The sequence below is a fragment of the Hyperolius riggenbachi genome, chromosome 2 (assembly GCF_040937935.1).
Source record: "Hyperolius riggenbachi isolate aHypRig1 chromosome 2, aHypRig1.pri, whole genome shotgun sequence".
Classification (NCBI taxonomy): domain Eukaryota; kingdom Metazoa; phylum Chordata; class Amphibia; order Anura; family Hyperoliidae; genus Hyperolius; species Hyperolius riggenbachi.
In genome coordinates this window covers 454,150,251-454,170,461 of record NC_090647.1, presented here as the reverse complement: position 1 = coordinate 454,170,461, position 20,211 = coordinate 454,150,251, and the positions used below count along the sequence as shown (strand labels likewise).

The 20,211-nt window shown below is 42.8% G+C and overlaps 1 protein-coding gene across 1 annotated transcript in view; it reads right to left on the bottom strand.

Moving 5' to 3' along the window:
* Window positions 1-2,413: 2,413 nt before the first annotated feature.
* The window catches only part of RPA1 (replication protein A1), a 105,094-nt gene continuing 87,296 nt past the window's right edge, over window positions 2,414-20,211 (bottom strand). Inside the window, exons 15-17 of the mRNA XM_068270077.1 lie at window positions 13,558-13,665; window positions 11,725-11,811; window positions 2,414-3,553 (exon numbers count right to left, since the gene is read on the bottom strand). Of these exons, the coding sequence (XP_068126178.1) occupies window positions 3,443-3,553; window positions 11,725-11,811; window positions 13,558-13,665 (306 nt within the window). The 3' untranslated portion in view covers window positions 2,414-3,442. The remainder of the gene's footprint in view (window positions 3,554-11,724; window positions 11,812-13,557; window positions 13,666-20,211) is intronic.

Sequence of the window (20,211 nt, the reverse complement as noted above, 5' to 3'; positions counted from 1 at the left end):
ATCTTTTCACAAGAGTGGTCCTTTAAAAACGTAGTCATACATAGCGATGATGTGTAAACAGACAGAGGCGCCAGTAGGATAAAAATTGTTAAAATCCCTAAAAACAGAGGAGGCAGTGGTGGACTTCTCCAAGTAGACACAAAATACCGTTGATAATATTCAACAAAAATGTATTTACATACTCCAAAAGTACTGTGCAATGCACTTCGCAGGCATATCCCACTTCATCAGGCTATAAACGGAGCATATAACAATTGCAGGTCTAGTTCAAAGCTTAGCGCCTCCATTTGTCACAGAGGGGCTAAGCTTTGAACTAGACCTGCAATTGTTAAATATTGCGTTTATATGCGTTGCGCAGCACTTTTGGAGTATGTAAATACATTTTTGTTGATTATTTTCAACTATGTTTTAGTAGTGTAGAAGTCCACTATTGACTCCTCTATTGTTAACGATTTTAGCAATTTTTATCCTACTGGTGCCTTTGTGTGTCTAAACAGACAGAGGCACCAGTAGGATAAAAATTGCTAAAATGTCTAAACATTTTATGAGTCCACCCTTGGTGGAGGGGTGTTGCCCCTTTCTTCCTTCTTAATCCTGAGTGGGCACATGTGTAATCTCCCCTCCTGCCTTTACAGTGGTTGCCTGGATGGTAACCCTGGTTTGTGAGTATACAAATATATACTTACTTTATCATACCCTTATGTATCCAAATAGTGTGTTCTTGGACAAGGTTTTATTTATAGAGCTCCGCTTGTATAAGAGTGACTGTTACTGATAAAAAGCAGACAACCATACTGGGCATGAAAGTGTCACTGTTTAAAATTCCCTGTCCTCATTGCCTAGCACAATTTTCAGGATTTCAGAAGTTGTTGAAGCTGCATAAACAAAGTTTAATACACACTAAACAAAGTTTGTGAAATGGATCCCTTTCCCTGCCACGGCCCAATGCTCAAAGGTGCCAGAAAGTGTGCATTGCAAACACCCTGCAGGAACAGCGTATTGAGCGGAATGGCTCAATACACACAAGTGCTTGGGGAAGAGTTTCTTTTGCGTTGCGTTACACAGTGTAACAGATTAAAGTCTGGCTAGATTTGGAGCTGCAATCTGGAGCATTTCAATGTGTCCCACTGGAAGCCCCCACTAGAAAGAGCTGCAGTGCCAGAAGAAACCCAGGTCCAAACACTTATCTTCTGTACATGAGAACCACACAGGGGAAACTAAATCTAGAAGGCCCAATAAAGGTTTCTAATTTAGATTTTTCTTTTAAAGTGAACCTGCAGAGATATTTTTAGAAAAGTAAAATACTTACTTTAAAGCGTAACTACGACCAAGAAAAAAACTAAAAAAGACCATTGTACATATTCCCGTATGCAACCTAGGTGGGTCCTAGCACTGGTCTATCATATACTACAAAACACCAACACACTACCAGTATATGCTGTTCAACCACCTAATCTTTATTGTGATAATAGAATTTAGGATTTTTTGGGTCATACGAAATCCAACAATTGTTACATATGAATATATGTACAACAATTACAATACTTATGTTGTAAAAGGGACCAATCTGCCCAAACTAGTGATTTGACGCAAATGTAGTTAAAAATTCTACTGTGAATAAAGGTACTGTATTTCCCAGGCATACAAGACACTTTCTCCAAAACATGGGGAGACACATGGGGAGCAGAGGCCAAACAGGGACAGCGAAGGCCAAATGGGGGACAGAAGGGAGCCACATGGGACAGAAGGGGACACATGGGAGAACATCTACAAGACACTCCTGGACTATGGACACATCAGGTTTAGTAATTTTTTTTTTACCATGTTTTCTTGCCCTCTAAACCTATATGCATCTTATATTCTGGAGTGTCTTATATGTCAAAAAATACGGTAATGACTTTTTGCAAAACGCTATGAATGATTCAACCCTTGTAACCAGATCTACCACTATCCGTTTATCAAATTCTCTACAAGCTGCATTAGTTTCCAGTGTTGTGGCTGTTATGCCACCTAAGTGACTTGTACCGATATATGCTTAGGTCCTCCATACTGCAGATTGCTAAGCCTGGGCAGGCTTACATTGGCAGGAACCATGCAGTGAATATAATGCAGGCCTCATGCCATCTACTAACAGCTAGTGAAGCGTCCCACTAGCAGAATTACACTTTTCCAGGCAAATTCTAAATCCTGCTTGGTTTCAGAGGGCTGAGCACATGTCAATAAAGGCATAAAAAGGTGCTGCCTCAGCTCTTTAAAACAGTGCAAGCAGAAAAATCCTATCTTCCAGCAGCAAATGGTAATAAGCCTGAGAAATGTCAGCGTTGCCGTCCTCATTTTGCCAGCACCTTTTAAAAGGAAAAGGATTGCTTTCCACATGAAGTTGGCTTATAAGAAACAAACACGCACATGCAAAAAAAATCTAAACTTTTTATTCAGTTCTAGGCATAAAAAGGAACATTTCTCTCTGAAACTGTGTTGATTAATCCCATTACTTACAAATGAAAAAAAAGAAAAAAAAAAAGTGTGTGTTGAGAGGGGATACATAAAGCAGCTGAAAAACATTAGGAAAGGCCGCAGTGTAGAGACTGCAAACTTCTGCAATTACACACTGTCAGAAAAAAAAGGAGAGGAGTGAGAAAGCACAATATTAATTTAAATGAAAAATAAAGCAAAGCTTTGTAGTTGGCCAGATTTCCCCAGGGGCCAGAGAGTCAATGCTTATCAGAGCTTCTCAGAAGAGACAATTTTGATTAATATCAGGACCATCTGACTCAGTCTATTAAACCCCGAAGGAAAGTCTTCAGATAGAGAAGATAGGTCTTTGATTAATAATTCCTCCATATTGTCATTCTAAGCATTTGCAAACTATATGGCAGATCTTCCCGCTGCAAGCGGTTACACATCGACGGCAATGAGCCCCTGGTCTTTGCATGAGAAGAGAGAGAGACCCCTGATTTGCCACTGGCTTATCAAAGCACTCACTGTTTAAAAGGGGGTTGTGGGTGGGCATCAGACTTCTCAGCAGCAACCAATTACTTCTGAGGATGTTAATTAAGTCCTGTTTTAATGTAATTAAGCTTTCCTGTGAATTAGCATAAGAGGAGGAAAGCTCAGTCTGAGAGTTATAATTACATAAACATATTTACAACAGACATAGATAGGGGGAAGGTATCAAGGTCATACAGTAAGTATCTCTCCACTGGCCGTCTGTGGTAGAAGTAGGTTTACAAGAGAGTGTTTCCATGTGATTCTGAAGCTTGAGGTGATTCTTTACTGAGGGAAGAGAAGAGCTAATAACAGCCGCTGCATTGGTAAACAGGACCGATATGAAGCATTAAACACTTGGAGGAGGCTCCAGTGCGGTTATGTGTATATAGTTTTTCTTTATAAGCCTCTGTAGAAGAGCATCTCTTCATCGGGTGAAGGGATCTATCAGGACATCTCAGACTCCCTGAGCAGCTAATTTCCGGATGTTCATTATGAGACGTTTTGAGTATTCCTTGTGATCAACTGGTTTCACATCCATCGCCGTGGCCTTGATACGAGATTCATCCTGTAACAAGAAAAAGCCAGAGTAATTAGTTTCACCTTGATAACTACAACAGCAGCATCGACTTCTAGAAGTCAAAGTTTGGTGAAACTTAAATGAATCCAGTAGTTCAAGCAGAATTTCAGGCAGGATAAACCGATCCTCAAAGCTAAATTCCAGCCTCGTATAACTTGCAACTTTAAACTGGTCTCATAATTGATTCAATAAATATATCGGACTTTGTCGCAAAATACGGTCACCTTAGTGAAAATCACATTTCCTGCCCTGTTCAGAGCTGCTACAACTGGAGGTTGCCAAGTTACAAAATGTAATCTTCAGCTCAATACATAAGCAACACACTGCCATTTTACTGAGTTTACAGCTTTCAATGAGGGATGGGCTCATGAATGTGAAACTTTATCCCGAATGTGTTGGAACAGAAACCGAGGCTTTATACATGTGGCCTGCAAGGAGCTTTGCACAGTTTCCACATACAAAATGTCCTGTACACTAAAGGCGTCTTTAGTGTACAGGACATTTTGTATGTGGAAACTGTGCAAAGCTCCCTGGCATTCTTACAAAGAACTTTACAAAATATTAGTAAAAGGAAGCAAAGGTCTATCACAACTACAACAAGAGTGCAACCAACTGATTAGATATGTGCTTACAATTACAGATTACTGGATACTACTGGTCTTTATTGGGGTTGAAATCATCCACTTACCAATAGGTACTTAAAGAGGACCAAGAGTGATAATTGTGTGCGAGACAGAGCCTATACCCACTCGCCTGAAATACACATGTCCAACTCCACCTTCCTCGGTTCCCCAAAGCATTCTAAAGCTCTGTGGCCACCTCCACCTGTGTTGCATAGACGGCCCCAGCCACCAATTCGGCTGACAAGCTGTGGCGGACCACGGCAACACAGGTGGTGGCAGCTACAGAACATATTAGAAAAAAACCCTCGTCAGTTTTGCTGAGGTGGCGACGCATCGCAAGTCTGATTTTAGGGTGCGTTATTAACCCTGCCACCTGCCGATCCTGGCAGCACAAACAGTGCTGTACATTAATTATTAAGTCTTGGCACTCTAAAAACAAGGGGTGCAGGGCCCTCCTACCCAAAAATTTAATAAGCCCTACCCAGCAGAATGCCTTACTTGTTGGGATAATGTGGAAAAATGTTATAGTTCTGTGGTGCATAGCCGTAAAACTACCAGAACAGTTTTCACCTGTATCCTCAGATGAGCATCAGAGTCCAGGTAACCAATAGGACATTTCTCCAATTGGGACACACGAAGGCAACCCCACAGATCAACAGAGCTGAGCTTCAAATGAAACAAGAAGCTGTGAACTCCATATTACTCCTTTAATCACTTCCAGACCACACGAATTGAAATCTACACCCTGTTTGGGACCTGTTACCCCTGGCAGGGCGTAGATTTCAATCTCTGCGCAGCACACTACTACTGATTGTGCCGTTCTCTCGTCGCTATGAGAGCAAAGCTCTGTGAGCCGATCAGAAGACTATTCCATTGGCTCCTGACCCTGTGATCACCGTGAGACAATCGCATTGGCTCACAGTGATCACAGGGTCAGGAACCAATCAAATCAACTGCTGGTACTGAAGTGGTTAAAGTATAAACAAATTCATGAAGTGCTTAGCATGAAAAAAAAAAAGTTCTGATTTATGCAAATATTAAGTTCCTCTGTACATCTGAAAACACTATGGCACTTCAGTTCTGCTAATGAAATTTAGCCTCAACTTCAATCCAAATAGGAAAATGCACAACCATCTTCTCATTTTCCCCGATTTCTGTCACATTAATAACATCGGCATTGAATCCTATTATTACTTCATAAAAAAACCCCTAACACAATTAAAATGCACGCTGGCGTGTTAAAAGCAGCGTACATTAAAATGATTCGTACCATTCTTAATGCAAATCTTTAAATAGGTCAAATGTTAATAGGGGAATTATACCTCATGAGCGCCTCAGGTTGCCAGATTTCACTGTTCACTTTATACTTATACTGAAAATATTCAATAATCAACAAAGAGATTAGAACCTGAAAAAATTATACATCACATAAAACAAGTAAAAGCCCAGATTATTCCCATTGAATGTGTAGCTGAGCAGCACTTTGTTTTCCAGAGACTTCACAAGAGAGCAGTGGGAGCCACATAACTAGTAGGCATGTTGTAAAATAAAGGCTTTTGTGTCGGCACATGGGAGTTGGAGCAGCACAGTTTGGTAGGTATAATTGATGTATGGCTCTGCCCCCCTTTATTATATTACACTGTTTTCTGAAAAACACATGCCTCATTTTTTGTAACGTAATCCCATGAAGAGTGCAAATTACCTTCACCAACCTCAAGTAATGCTTTGCAGGTTGATTGAGAGCAATGGGCAGATACGGGAAGTCTCCTAACATTACAGAATGCTCACCCTCACGCAGATCATCATTAGCGAGTGCCTTGTTTCCCACACAGATGGCGCAGCCCAGTCATTAAGGTACAGTAGTAAAACATTTTTGCTAATAGTGTAAATTACAGTATAGGTAAAGCTACATAGTACAAACACTGATGAAGAAAGAGTGGAAATACTAGCTAAACTATCTAGTCAAAATTTGCCTGCTTAACCATTTCGTGGCTGGAGCACTAATCTACATTCCTGCAGCACAGTGTACATAGATCTATGTTCCGCCACTCTCTGGCTGTCCTCCCTTCTATCCATGCTCCTGGGTTGGGTTGTATAGCAGCCTGGCTACCAAAGTGTCTGCAACAGCACATCAGAGTAGCTCTGTGAATGGGGCTGCTGATTGCCTTCCAGAAACATGTGATCAACTGGGTGAGGCAGCCTCTTTAATTCTATTCCTTCATGCTTTATTTTGAAAGTAGGATATGGAAAGACCCAGGGAAATGTAAATGAAACAACTGCATTTAGTATAAAAAGATAAAAATGCAAAGTGAGGGTGGGATACAGGGTATTATAGACAAGTCAGCTATAATATTATATACTGTACATAAATAGTACATGCATACACCCAGAGGTATTACGTTTTATCATAGGCTTAACTATTTTTCTACTTTTTTGCACTGTTCCATTTTATTCCTACATATCTTTGTCTTTATACACTATACTTAGTGTGTGTTTTATGCTGGGGACATATTATAATACACCTAACCTGCAGATCGTGGATGCAATAAATTAATCCTCCAGTCTGCTTAGTAATGTTATCTATAATAGTATATACAAAGTCTTGGCAAGTACATCTTTGCCAGCAGATGTGATCAGCTGTGAAAGCGACACTTCCACTTCCTCGCTCAGCTTTTTCACCCTGCAAAGAATTTCTGGATCTCCAGGAACCTCTGCCTTTATTTTGAGGAAGAGTCTTTAAAAGTAGGTGTGGCTGTTTATTTCACTACCCCCTATTACAGTGTCCCTCATTATACTGCCTCTTTATTCCAGTGCCTTTTATTAATGTGCTCATTTTGACCCCCAATTTAGCTTTTCTTTTTACAGTACCCCCGATTATAAGCAGCTCTATCATACTTCCCTCAACTCCAAAGGAAGAAAATGCCAAGAGACCCCTGCAGAGTACTCAGGGAACCCTGGTTGAGAAAGCATGCTTCAAGGCAACTTTACTGCAAGTCAGAGTAAAGAAAATGGTATCCAACCTTAGGTTAGCTGTGCTCCTTGTCACTTACAGCAGAGAGAAACAGCAGCTCAAAGACGGTGGACAATCAGATTTAAAAACCTAATTTTGTTAAAGGGGAACTGAAGTAAGAGGTATATGGAGGCTGCCATGTTTATTTCCTTTTAAGCAATACCAGTTGCCTGGCAGCCCTGCTGATCCTCTGCCTCTAATACTATTAGCCATAGCCCCTGAACAAGCATGCAGCAGATCAGGTGTTTCAGACTTTAAAGTCAGATCTGACAAGACTAGCTGCATGCTTGTTTCTGGTGGTGTTCAGATACTACTGCAGAGAAATAGACCAGCAGGGCTGCCGGGCAACTTGTATTGATTAAAAGGAAATAAATATGGCAGCCTCCGTATACCTCTTACTTCAGTTCCCTTTAACATCAAACTGTGTTCTCCGAATCTTGGAATAGAAGCTACTCCATTATATGGGAAAACACAAAGTCATCAACCAAATGCATAAAGGTCCCTACCAGGAAATTAGTTGGAGAGTGTTTGGGTACAGGAGAGTCAGATTTGTAATTGCAGCCACCTGCAGTGCTATGGCAACACTGTATTAAGTTTCTAACTAAGATGTATAACACTAAAGGAATGCTTTAAAGGCAACTCGGCAGTTAAATATTTGTTTCTTTATTTATATAGCGCCATGAATATGAGAATATATAAAATTGACCTCCCCACAAGGGAGGTTTGTCAGAGTTTGCTATTGGGAGAGGGGGGGTTTGGGGCGATTGGCAGTACTTACCTAGAGGGCTGCTACTTTGCCCCCCCCCCCATCCATATGGGACTTGTTATCTTACCCAGGTAGAGACCGCAAGTGCTGCAGATTCAGGCTCCCTCAGTGTCACGCACCTCCAACCGTCGCACTGCATGCCAGGAAATTTAGTCTGTCTATGTGAGTACATCTCAGACAAACTACATGCCCCAGCATGCATTGCAGCAGTCAAGAGGACCATCCCCCGTAGATAAGCAATGCTGATCACCCCAATCACACACTATTACGAACCTCTCTTATGAGGAGTTTAATTTTATATATATTTTGTTCCATATTTAGGTGCCCTGGTCCCTTTAAATGTGGTTCACTTGGAACTAGTACCGAGCTAAGGATTATGCATAACACCAGTGCTTCTCAGACCAGCCCTTGAATCCCAACAGTTATCTTGAATTCTATGCAAGAAAAGCCAAAGCTTAGCCCATCCCTGGCCACGGATCACATGCGATTCTGGCTTCAGAACATTCAGGCCACATATGTGAACCATTTGCATTACACCACAGAGTGAATAAAGGGTAAGGTAGAATGGACAACAGTTCCTCTTTAAAGAGACTCCGTAACAAAAATTGCATCCTGTTTTTTAGCATCCTACAAGTTCAAAAAGCTATTCTAATGTGTTCTGGCTTACTGCAGCACTTTCTGCTATCACAGTCTCTGTAATAAATCAATGTATCTTTCCCCTGTCAGACTTGTCGGCCTGTGTCTGGAAGGCTGCCAAGTTCTACAGTGTTGTGGTTCTGCTATGAACTCCCCCTTCCAGGCCCCTCTATGCACACTGCCTGTGTGTTATTTAGGATTAGAGCAGCTTCTCTCTTCTCTCTTATCTTTTACAAGCTGGATAAATCGTCCTCTGAGCTGGCTGGGCTTTCACATACTGAAGAATTACAGACAAGGGCAAAGCTGTTTGCAGGAAGAAACAAGCAGCCTGAAACTTCAGTGCATGAGAACAGGGGGAAAGAAACACACAAATGATCTCTTGAGATTCAAAAGGAAGGGTGTATACAGCCTGCTTGTGTATGGATGTATTTTGTATGTGTGGACATACTGTACATCAACCTACTTCCTGTTTTGGTGGCCATTTTGTTTATAAACAAACTTTTTAAAACTGTTTTTAGCCACTTTTAATGTGGCGAGGAGCGGCGAAATTGTGTCAGAGGGTAATAGGAGATGTCCCCTAACGCACTGGTATGTTTACTTTTGTGCGATTTTAACAATACAGATTCTCTTTAATACCTGTAGCTTTCTGATGGGTAAACCAAAGAAAGCACTAGAATTTTTGAAGCAGCTTTTCCACACAATCAAATCTGAATCATTTTCATACGGATCCAACATTGTGATTCAATCTCACCACAAGCTCAAAACAGGCGTTATTTTTAAAGCTCTCGAGGCCTGAGCCAAAAAACTAGTCATTCTTTTGTAGACAAGCCAAGAGATGCAGTTCATATGATTCCACTTAGATGGCTTTCGCTCTAAAAGTAACAGAGTAGGTGGCACTTCTGATGAAAGCTATTAAAGTAAATCCTGGAAGCCAGCAAGATAAAAACAACTGGGTAAAATTGACACACACATTTGTAACTTGCAGCAAGCTGGAACATTACGCTCAGCCCACACATGTACCAGGAACGTGAAAGCTGGAACAGTATGCTAGTGTTCGGTTGTCTTTCCTGGAATTCATTAGTGGAAGCTTTAACCATTTTGTAACAAGAAAATAGGTCACACAAAAGAGAAAGATGCACCAATGTAGAATAAAATTCATTAAGATCAGCTTAAAGGGAGGTAGAGGTGGACTTAACCCGAGGTAGTAGGACACAAGATGTTCAGATTTCAAACAAGCATCTCTTTATTGTTCATATTCATAAAAATACAGGAACTTTTTTTCCCTGTATTTTCATGATTCTGAACAATAAAGATTTTATTTGAAATCTGAACAGCTTGAGTCCTACGACCTGGAATTAAGTCCACCTCTACCTCCCTTTAAACTGATTTTAATGAATTTTATTCTACATTGGCGCCTCAGTTTCCCTTTTGTGTGACATACGAGTATCCACCCTTGGTGGAGGGGTGCATCCCCTACTTTTTCTTACTACAGAGAGTGACTTCTGAGTGGGGACAGGTGTCTTTCCCATCTGCTTATACAGTGATTACCTTGGTGGTAACCTACCTTTGAGAGCATTATTCCCAATTATACACTAATGTATTCATCACCAAAACTACTACACCATATTGGGCTCTCTGTTCTCTACCTTGATTTTATCTACCCAAATAGGTTATCTTTTTAGGACCAACATGGCATTAAAAAAACTAAAAAACTAAACCGGAACCAGACTTAGGCTCCCTGCACACTGCATGCGATTCCAATTTTTAATTGGTTTTTACATCAGATTCCGACTTTTAATCGTTACTGCATGCTGTGTTTTTGACTCCGTTTTTCTGTTGATCGCATTCAGTGAAAATCGGAATTGAAGTCACAAAACTGATTTGCAGTGTGCAGGGAGCCTTAGGATGTCTGGATACGGAGATCTAGACAGTGAACCCCAGTAGCTCCCAATCTACACTGGTACTTGTAAAATAATGATGTCGTCAGTCTACTTTAAGTTAACACTTCTATTAAAGTGGACCCAAATTAAAAATACAAGATTTCAGAAATAAAATCTATTGTCTAACTTATAATAATAAATAGCAGCCTTTTTCAGCTGCATGATGACAAATATAAATTATTTTTAATTTATTGGAGGAACCCCTCCCTTCCTTTCATATTGCCGGGACAGAATCCAGCAGACTGGTGGAGGAGAGAAAAAAACAAACAAAACACAGGCTGCTACTGATGATGTCACAGGGGAGGTGATCTCAGCTTGTGTGAGACTTCACATAGATTATGACCCTGTGAGGGAGGGTAGCTGATGACAAAATCACCCATGATCTAAAACCTCCTACTAAGCTCAGAAGTAATGGCTGCTACCTGTATAACCCTAGTTATGAAAAGAGAAGGATGAAAAGCATGCACTGAAATGCTCATAGGCTTGAAGGAGTGTTTATTTATCTTTGTATGTGTCAGAGTGGTGCAACTAAATATTTTGAATTAAAAAAAATGTTTGGTTTGGGTCCGCTTTAACAGTGCGCAAGGCGATAGCATTCTGTGGTTGTGATGGTAGAAGCCCAGCTGATCTCTCAGCAGACAGAAATGCGAGTTATTGTGTAGGACTGTCAGTGTGAGGGTTGGAGAAACACTAGACCATGGTGGCCAGATCTCCTTATCCTGACATTCGATTTAGATTTTTTGATCCACCCTAGTAACACAGCTAACCTCCTCCATATTCACTATAGACTGTGTAGAAATCCCTATATTATACATTATCTAGGACCAATATGCTAAGGCACAATTCCAGGCCTAAAATTTTAAGCATTACACCCGTAATGCGTAAAAATGTACTTGTTGTCTGCAATAGCTTCCTGCACCATCAGGAATGCGTAAAAACGTACGCATGGCGGACAGCCGACTCAGTCGGCAAAAGCGAAACTAGCTGGCAGCAGGGGACCAGAGGAGCCATGAGTGACTGCGAGGGCACAGGATGGCTGCAGGGGGCTGGTAGATGCCCCAGGTAAGTAAAACTTTTTTTTTTTTACAGTAAAGGTTCCCTTTAAGTCACGTAAAATGTTAAAGTTGCACTTTCAAAAGTCACTACCAAGTATCTATTTAAAAGTAAAACGATATAAAACTTACATTGTACGTCTCCATCTTGACCCGAATCCTAAAGGTGTAGGAGCGGAAGTTGGCATTCTGAAACACCTCCTCGAAAGCTTGCTCGTTCTGCACAGAGAAGACAGTAATATTCAGAGGAAGCCACACTAAGCATCTGTCAGGAGAGAGGCTCCCTCCATACAATAACTAATTGCACCTTTAAACTTGTCAAAATAGCTCAGCAGTCATCGGAAATAAAATAAAAGTCCTTTCACTTCTCCCAAAGGGAATTTATTCAGCAAAGAATGTGCTCGCTGTAAGTGTGGACACCCACAGACTACTTTTAAATGAAAAGCAGCAGAGAGCACTTTTTCCCCCTCTGGAGAGACAAGAGAATCTGGTAACATTTGTAGAGATTGAGACAAAACCTTTGAGAGGGCCAAAAAATGTGTAGAAGTCTTATACTCAACAGCATCATCCTGTTACTGTTTAAAAGATAGTTTTCCACAGGCAGGATACCTACAGGGATTGTATACAGCTGAAAGAATGGGGGTTGAGGAATAGGAGCAATTACACCCCATCTTCGCATGGAGTGATCAACACTTAAAGGGAAGGTTCAGGGAGGGTGGAGAAAAAATAAGGTGCCCTCGCCGCCGCTCCGCAGGCTCCCGGTGGTCTCTGGTGGCCGACCCGACCTGGCCTGCGCAGTACAGCCCGGAGGACGTCCGATGACGTCAGCGCGCCCGCGTGGGACGCAGAAGTGCCAGGACTCGGAGCGCAGAAGAGCCCGACCTGGCAGCCGGCCTGGCCAGGTCAGGTCGGCCACCGGGAGCCTGCGGAGCGGGCACCTCCTGCCTGCCACGGGCTGGAGGAAGCCCCAGGTAAGTGGAAATTGATTTTTTTTTTCTCCACCCTCCCTGAACCTTCCCTTTAAGAAAGTGACTGCTGATGTTAAATCAGTAAAGGAGTTATCAGGGAGATTTACATAAAATAAGCGCTACTTACTGGGGGCTTCCTCCAGCCCCAAGCTCCCAGGATGTCCCTCTCTGCAGCTCTGCCCGCAGCCTTTCGCCGCAGGTCCGTCCCGGTCCCCGGCGATGACGTCACCTCCAGGTCGCTCTGTACTGCGCCTGCGTGAGCGTCGCTGTCAATCACCGCCACGTGGGCCGGAGCGGACTGCGCAGGGAACTCCTCCGTACAACCTTGTGGACTTATCCTATTGGTCGGCGCCATTCCCCTACGCCGTGCTGAGTATGTGGGCTGGTGGTTGCGCTTTTTGATTGGAGGAGGGATATACAGTCCTGTGGCGGACGTCGTAGGCTGATTTCCTATTGGACACAATGAACTATGTATTCTTCTTGGATTTCCCGATGTGTTATACATGGGAAAACCTCGGTGGTGAGCGTCCACATTACCTCATACTGTAATCAAGTTGTCCCTTTGGATATTAGTGACATTTGTGGGGTTCAGAGAGTAGATGGTAGATTTTGATTGGTGGATGCGGTTATATGAATATGTATATATGTAAATGATCAGTTCCCTATGTGGGTCTGTCATAATTTGAGAAAGGACTGAGACAGCCTGAAACGCCTGTGCGTCATTTTACAGATACCCACACATGATTTTTATGCTGATGTAACTTTTTAAAGAGAGAAACCTAATAAAAGTATTTTAGATGGTGAAAATCTGAAGATATCGCTGTTTAAAAGATAGAATGGCTGGCCCTGCACTGCCATGTTTGCATAGGATTTTTTCCCCCACATCCCAAAAACAGACTTCACACAGATGAAGTCCAGGCCAGGAACAGAGCCCAGTACACTAGCTTCGTGAGGCGAGAGTATCATCTTTATATCACACGGGGAAGAAGGAACGAACCTTATCCTTGAGTTCTCCCAGGTATGCTGCATTCTGGCCAAGAATTGCTTCAGCCGCCTCTTGAAAGCAAGTGATCCACTGATTCTCTCCAAAGTCTGCAATGTTTGCCTGTAAAAAAGACCACAACAAAATAATGCCATCAAAACATGTCTGTGCCCAATGTAGTAAGCTGGATGTCATTTGTATATAAGTGAAAATTAAAATGAAATGTGTTTGCACACACCCACAAGTATGCTCTCCGGTAGTAAGAGGATCAGGATGAGTATTTCAGTTTGTTAGTTCACCCTGTAACTGCATCCGGGTATTTCCTCCATTGATTACAAATGCTGCACATATCTGCAGTCACAGAAAAGCGGTGCATAGCTTAAAGGGATGCAACTAATCCACGGCAGAAGGACATTTTTCCCATAGCAAGAGCAAAGGTTTCTTGACTGTTTGCTTGGTAAAGCTGTGGGATGCCCTACACCCTAGGTCCTCATCACATGGAATGTGCAGCCCAGGGGGTACCTTAATTTGATTCAGGGGGTATCTGTCAGTCAACCCATAGGAAGTTCTGAGAATGAGATAGTCACCCAGAAAGTAACAGCCATGTTCAATGAATCAAATTTCTTTTTGCAAGGTTTTTAGTCCCTTTGTTTTAGTAGCATTATACTCCTAACCCACAAATTGGAGGGATTGGGGATGGGGGCTTCATAATAATGCTGCTGAACAAACAGTTACTGGCATTCTGCAGACAAATGGCAAGTGGTTCAGGGACAGAAGAGGTTAACCTGACAGATGAAATTTAAATTACGCAAATAATGCAAGCAAAGATTGTTCTTGAGAGAATTTTACTCACAGTTGAGAGCACTTGGCCATTGTAGTCTTAACGTCCCTGGCGGTTAATTTTTTTTTCCAAATTGAAAAAAATCTTTTTTTTAAATTTTTTTTTTTTGTTTCATGTAAAGCTACCAGAGTGGTAGCTACATGAAACACCACTAGAGGGCGCATGTGTCCCTCTAGTGCGATCGTCGCCGGCATCTATAGCAAACAGGGGAACGCGTATATAACGCGTTCCCCTGTTTGGCTTCTCCTGTCGCCATGGCGACGATCGGGATGACGTCATGGACGTCAGCCGACGTCCTGACGTCAGGCACACCCGATCCAGCCCATAGCGCTGCCCGGAACTCATTGATCCGGGCAGCGCAGGGCTCTGGCGGGGGGGCCCTCTTCAGCCGCTGCGTGCGGCCGATCGCCGCAGAGCGGCGGCGATCAAGCTGTGCGCGCGGCTAGCAAAGTGCTGGCTGCGCGCACAGCACTTTACAGCATGTAAATCGCCCCACCAGGGGCTGAGATCTCCCCCTGCGCGGCATAGCCCGAGCTCAGCTCGGGCTTACCGCCAGGGAGGTTAATAAAGGGGTACCTCTTATACTAATGTCGAGGAAGACTGACCCTTGCCTTATGAGACATTAATGAAGAAATACTTGAAACTAAAAATGGCAGCTTGCGTCAAAATGGTTTTGTTCAGCGGCTGATTTGGACCAGGCAATCCTCAAAACCTCAAACTTATAAATCTCAAAAAATGTCCACAGCGCTTAAAAGATAAATATCTTTAATAATCCAGATAAATTAAAACAATGATTACTGATCCTAGGCCACAAATAACCTTGTAGCACCTTCCCCACTTCACACAGACATTCAACTCTCACACCACTCACTCAGCCTCACTGCAGTGAGCACGTGCAAAAAATGCTGAAAAAACAGGGACCCCAGTAAAGAATCAAAAAACCAAAGTTGCACAGGCACATAAACCAGAGTTAAGCATATAATCTTCAATATAAGCACAAATGCTAGGCACTAATGTGCACTTCAAGTTGTATGTTTAGGCGTCACAATGTTTCCAGTGTGGATCCCAATCAGCCCGCTTGCCCGGCAATGGCTGACCCAAAGTTCAGTCTTCAATCAAGGTGCAATATAAAGTTGCTCATACGTTACCCTCCTGTGTTAGGGCAGGATCACAGCTCCACGTTCTGCCTCAATCCGTCACCTGTTTGGCCAATAACGTGGGTGCGGAGAGGCTAGAGGTATAGCAGTGTCAGGGCTGAATTTCCGGATTCCGGATAGATGCAAGTCCGTATACGGAAGTGTAACGCTCCACAGCGGTGGATTAGTTTTCAGTGACGTCACTCTTTCGTGCGGCGCAGGGTTGCTGACCGTTCAAGGGGTACGCCCCTCTTCTTCAGAGCTGCTCTGGGGATCCACACTGGAAACATTGTGACGCCTAAACATACAACTTGAAGTGCACATTAGTGCCTAGCATTTGTGCTTATACATATTGAAGATTATATGCTTAACTCTGGTTTATGTGCCTGTGCAACTTTGGTTTTTTGATTCTTTACAGGGATCCCTGTTTTTTCAGCATTTTTTGCACGTGCTCACTGCAGTGAGGCTGAGTGAGTGGTGTGAGAGTTGAATGTCTGTGTGAAGTGGGGAAGGTGCTACAAGGTTATTTGTGGCCTAGGATCAGTAATCATTGTTTTAATTTATCTGGAGTATTAAAGATATTTATCTTTTAAGCGCTGTGGACATTTTTTGAGAGTAATGAAGAAATACTATCAAACTTTAAAGACATTTCAATTTTTTTTTATTTTAACAAGCAATGATAGGATATCCAGAAAGAATTTCTCATTTAAAGGGGAACTGAAGAGAGAGGTATATGAAGACTGTCATGTTTCTTTCCTTTTAATCAATACCAGTTGCCTGGCAGCCCTGCTGGTCTATTTCTCTGCAGTAGTATCTGATTAAAACCAGAAACAAGCATGCAGCTAGTCTTGTCAGATCAGACTTATAAGTCTGAACCACTGAAACACCTGATCTGCTGCATGCTTGTTCAGGGGCTATGGCTAATAGTTTTAGAGGCAGAGGATCAGCAGGGCTGCCAGGCAACTGGTATTGTTTAAAAGGAAATAAACATGACAGCCTCCATATACCTCTCTCTTCAGTTCCCCTTTAACCTTGACACAAACACATTATGCTGTATTGCACCAAACAGTACATGCACAGCTGGCATGCAGAACACCCTCATGCTTTTGCATGGAACCCTTTCAACAAGTCCATTGCAGCTGTATGGGCTATGCTGAACTAAAGTGTGAGTGCAGCACATACAGTATAAGTGAACCAACCCTAAACACCTTACATGAAGAACTGATCCAGGCAATTCATCTGACTGCTATGTGGCTTCCAGAAGGGAGGTAAAGGGTTCCTCCTCCTGGGAGGCAAGATTGACTGCAATTCCTATTAAAAACTGCAGCTTAATAGCGAGGCTGAACATGATAGAAATTAGTTTTTGTTAGAGACACTGTAGCAAAAAAAACAAAAACGTATGATATGATGGAATAATACATGTAGTACGGATAATTGGAAAGAAAAAAAACAGGGAAAGCCGCCCGCTCAACTTCCAGAACAATGCCAGGACCAGGACAGCCACTCCAAGATCAGACATAAAACTAAAGGATGTCCGCACAATGTCCTTAGGATCAAGCTCCTTTATTTATGGATGTATCCAAATGTCATCACACATCAAAAGGACACACCCATACCTCCACATACAGGAAGGTATATTCACAATCCAAAATAGCCAATATAAATATTAGTTACTACAAAAGTACATATTTTTTCGCAGGGGAACCAATTAAAATACATGACATACAGAGTTCATCCTAACCCTGATGTGTCAACCATAAAAATCAAGTATAAACAGGTATAAATAAAAACATGAGAGCAGCAAGAGTAGCAAAAGCCAGACATCACGTTACTAATGCCAAATCTCAGCGGGAGTTCAAACCTTTAGGGAGTCTCGTACCCAACTTGAGAATCCACAGGGCCTCACGGCTCATAAGCCGTTTAGTTATATCTCCTCCTTTCTGGGCAGGTAAGATACTGTCCAATCCATGAAAAGAAAAAAAAGAGTACATGTCACCTTGATGTACGTGGCGAAAATGCCTGGCCACGTTGGAAATATTAGTACTAAGCCAATCCAGACCACAATAATGTTCCGCTATTCTGGCACGTAAAAGTCTTGTGGTGCAGCCCACATACTGTAGGGCACAGTCACCACAAGTGATGAGATATACTACGTTTGACGTCCCGCAATTAATAAATTGCTTAATGGGGAATCTGCGCCCGTTTGAGACTGATGTGGCCACCCGAGTTTGTGTATGTACTCTATAGTGGCATGTCCTCACTCCACATCTGTATGAGCCTAGCAAATTGAACCAGGTGGATGACCTGGTCCGGGACTCAGAGACTAGGAGACAGAGATCGGGCAAAAGTAGGAGCCAGTCTACTCGCAAAGCGTACCCCCTGCTGTAAAATACTGTGTAGATCCTTATCGCCCCCTAAAACTGGGAGGTATTTTTTAAGGATGAGCAATTACGGCGAGCCCTGGTGAACTCACCGACAGGGACCCCCCGTATAGTGTGCTTCCGATGACAGCTAGGTGCTCGGAAGGTGGTGTTTCCACTACAAGGCTTGCGGAAAGTCCTTGAGTGCACCTTCCCTTGAATGGGATCCCCCACTAGTACGGATAATTAACAGAACATTAGTAGCAAAGAAAAGAGTCATTTTTATTTTCAGTTCTATATCTTTTTTTTTAACCTTCCTGGCGGTAAGCCCGAGCTGATCTCGGGCTATGCCGCGCAGGAGGATATCTCAGTCCCTGGTGGGGCGATTCGCCCCATTTAAAGTGCTGTACGCACAGCTAGCACTTTGCTAGCCGGGCGCACAGCTTGATCGCCGCCACTCTGCGGCAATCACCCGCACGCAGCGGCGGAAGAGCCCCCCCCCCCCCCCACCAGAGCCCTGCACTGCCTGGACCAATGAGTTCCAGGCAGCGCTATGGGCTGGATCGGAGGCGTCTGACGTCCATGACATCATTCTGATCGTCGCCATAGTGACAGGAGAAGCCAAACAGGGGAACGCATTCTATACGCCTGTTTGCTATTGATGCCGGCAACGATCGCACTAGAGGGACACATGCGCCCTCTAGTGGTGTTTCATGTATCTACCACTCTGGTAGCTTTACATGAAACAAAAAAAAAACAAAACAAAAAAATGGATTTCTGCCTATTTGGCAGAATAAATGAACCGCCAGGAGGGTTAGCATTGCCTCATTTTATCATATTTGAAATTACAAGCCACATGGTATTTTAAATTGTGTTACAGAGCAGAGCTAATGACCCTTTAAACTCCCCTGCAGTAAAACCTTATCTCAAGCTGTCTCTCACTGTTTGATGTATAAGTCCTACAGAAAATAAGACTGTCTGTGACCCAAGGGTCGGCAAAATGAAGTTTATTAACTCTTCCTGTTCTGGAAACAATAGAAGACTGTTTTCTAATGTTCTATTTCTTAGCTGTACTACACATACAATTCATTATATCATAAGTTAATTTTCACTTCAGATGCCCTTTAAACATACATTATTGTATTGCTCTTCCACCTCTTTCACCCCTTCTATTTTTCTCGTTTTACTGCAATGACTTCAAGATTCAAGATGCCCTATGGGTTTGCTGAAAACTGGCATACTTCAGATGGAGCAAATCACTTCCACCTTCACATGAGGTGGAAGTACAGCCAAGAACATATCACAGTAGAACACATGTAGGGCACCAAACCAGTCTACAGAGAAAATCCATATGTCTGTGCAATGCTTGTTAAGTCGTTGAAATAAAGAGGATTGGGAAAGGATGGTTTGTTTTCAGGTAAACTGGAGCTAATGCTTAATATGGATTTTTTTAAGCGTCACCGTTGCCCAAATCGCTCTACTCCAGGGAAATGATGCCTTCTAGAGAGAAATGAGATGACAAATCCTTTAGCTTAAAAACCCTGATAGAGAAAATAAAAGGAAACAGCTTCATTCAAAAGTTCAGACAGCAGAAAGCAGCAGCAGCAGCAGCTTGCATGAGATGGATTCTTAAATATAGCTCCTGACATCACTGACTATTGTAAGAGCTACGTATCGAAAGCGTATGCTCTGTCGCAGCCCAAAGCAGGTTCAAAGGAAAGGGCGCTCCAGCTCTGCTGTTGACAAAAAAGGCCCTGAGCAGCGCAAGAAGGATCGCGGAAAAGAAACGCAACTGGCGTATAGATATTTTTTCACAAATTAAGCAGAAGCCTGTCATTCAGACGTTCCACAATATCCTCCTGCCATTTTATATCATTAGGGATTTTGACCGGCGTTAAACAGCTTGACTGTAAGTCATCACAGCTGCTGAGGGCTGATGAATATAATGAGGCGGCGGGATAAAAAAAAAAAAACAACAAAAAAAAAACCAACCACGCTCTATTCCTACCGGGTCAGGGCCAACAAGCACTTGTATGAAAAGTGGTGAGGCCGCATGTGGAGAACTGGCAGCCTTTTGCGCGAGCTAGAATTATCTCTGCACTCCGACACACAGAAATTCCTCTCACAGACGCAGGCAGAAACGAGCTTGGCTTTTGAAGTAGGCGCCACTGATGCAGGAGGTGCAGGGCACGGCTCCCGAGAAGGGACTAAATATAGGCCCCGGGCTCTGAGTGCAATTTCATCTCTCTACAAACATTTACTGTTAATTTATCTTCATAATGCTCGGTTACACTCCACTTTCAGAGGGAACCGTAGCAACCTATAAACAAGA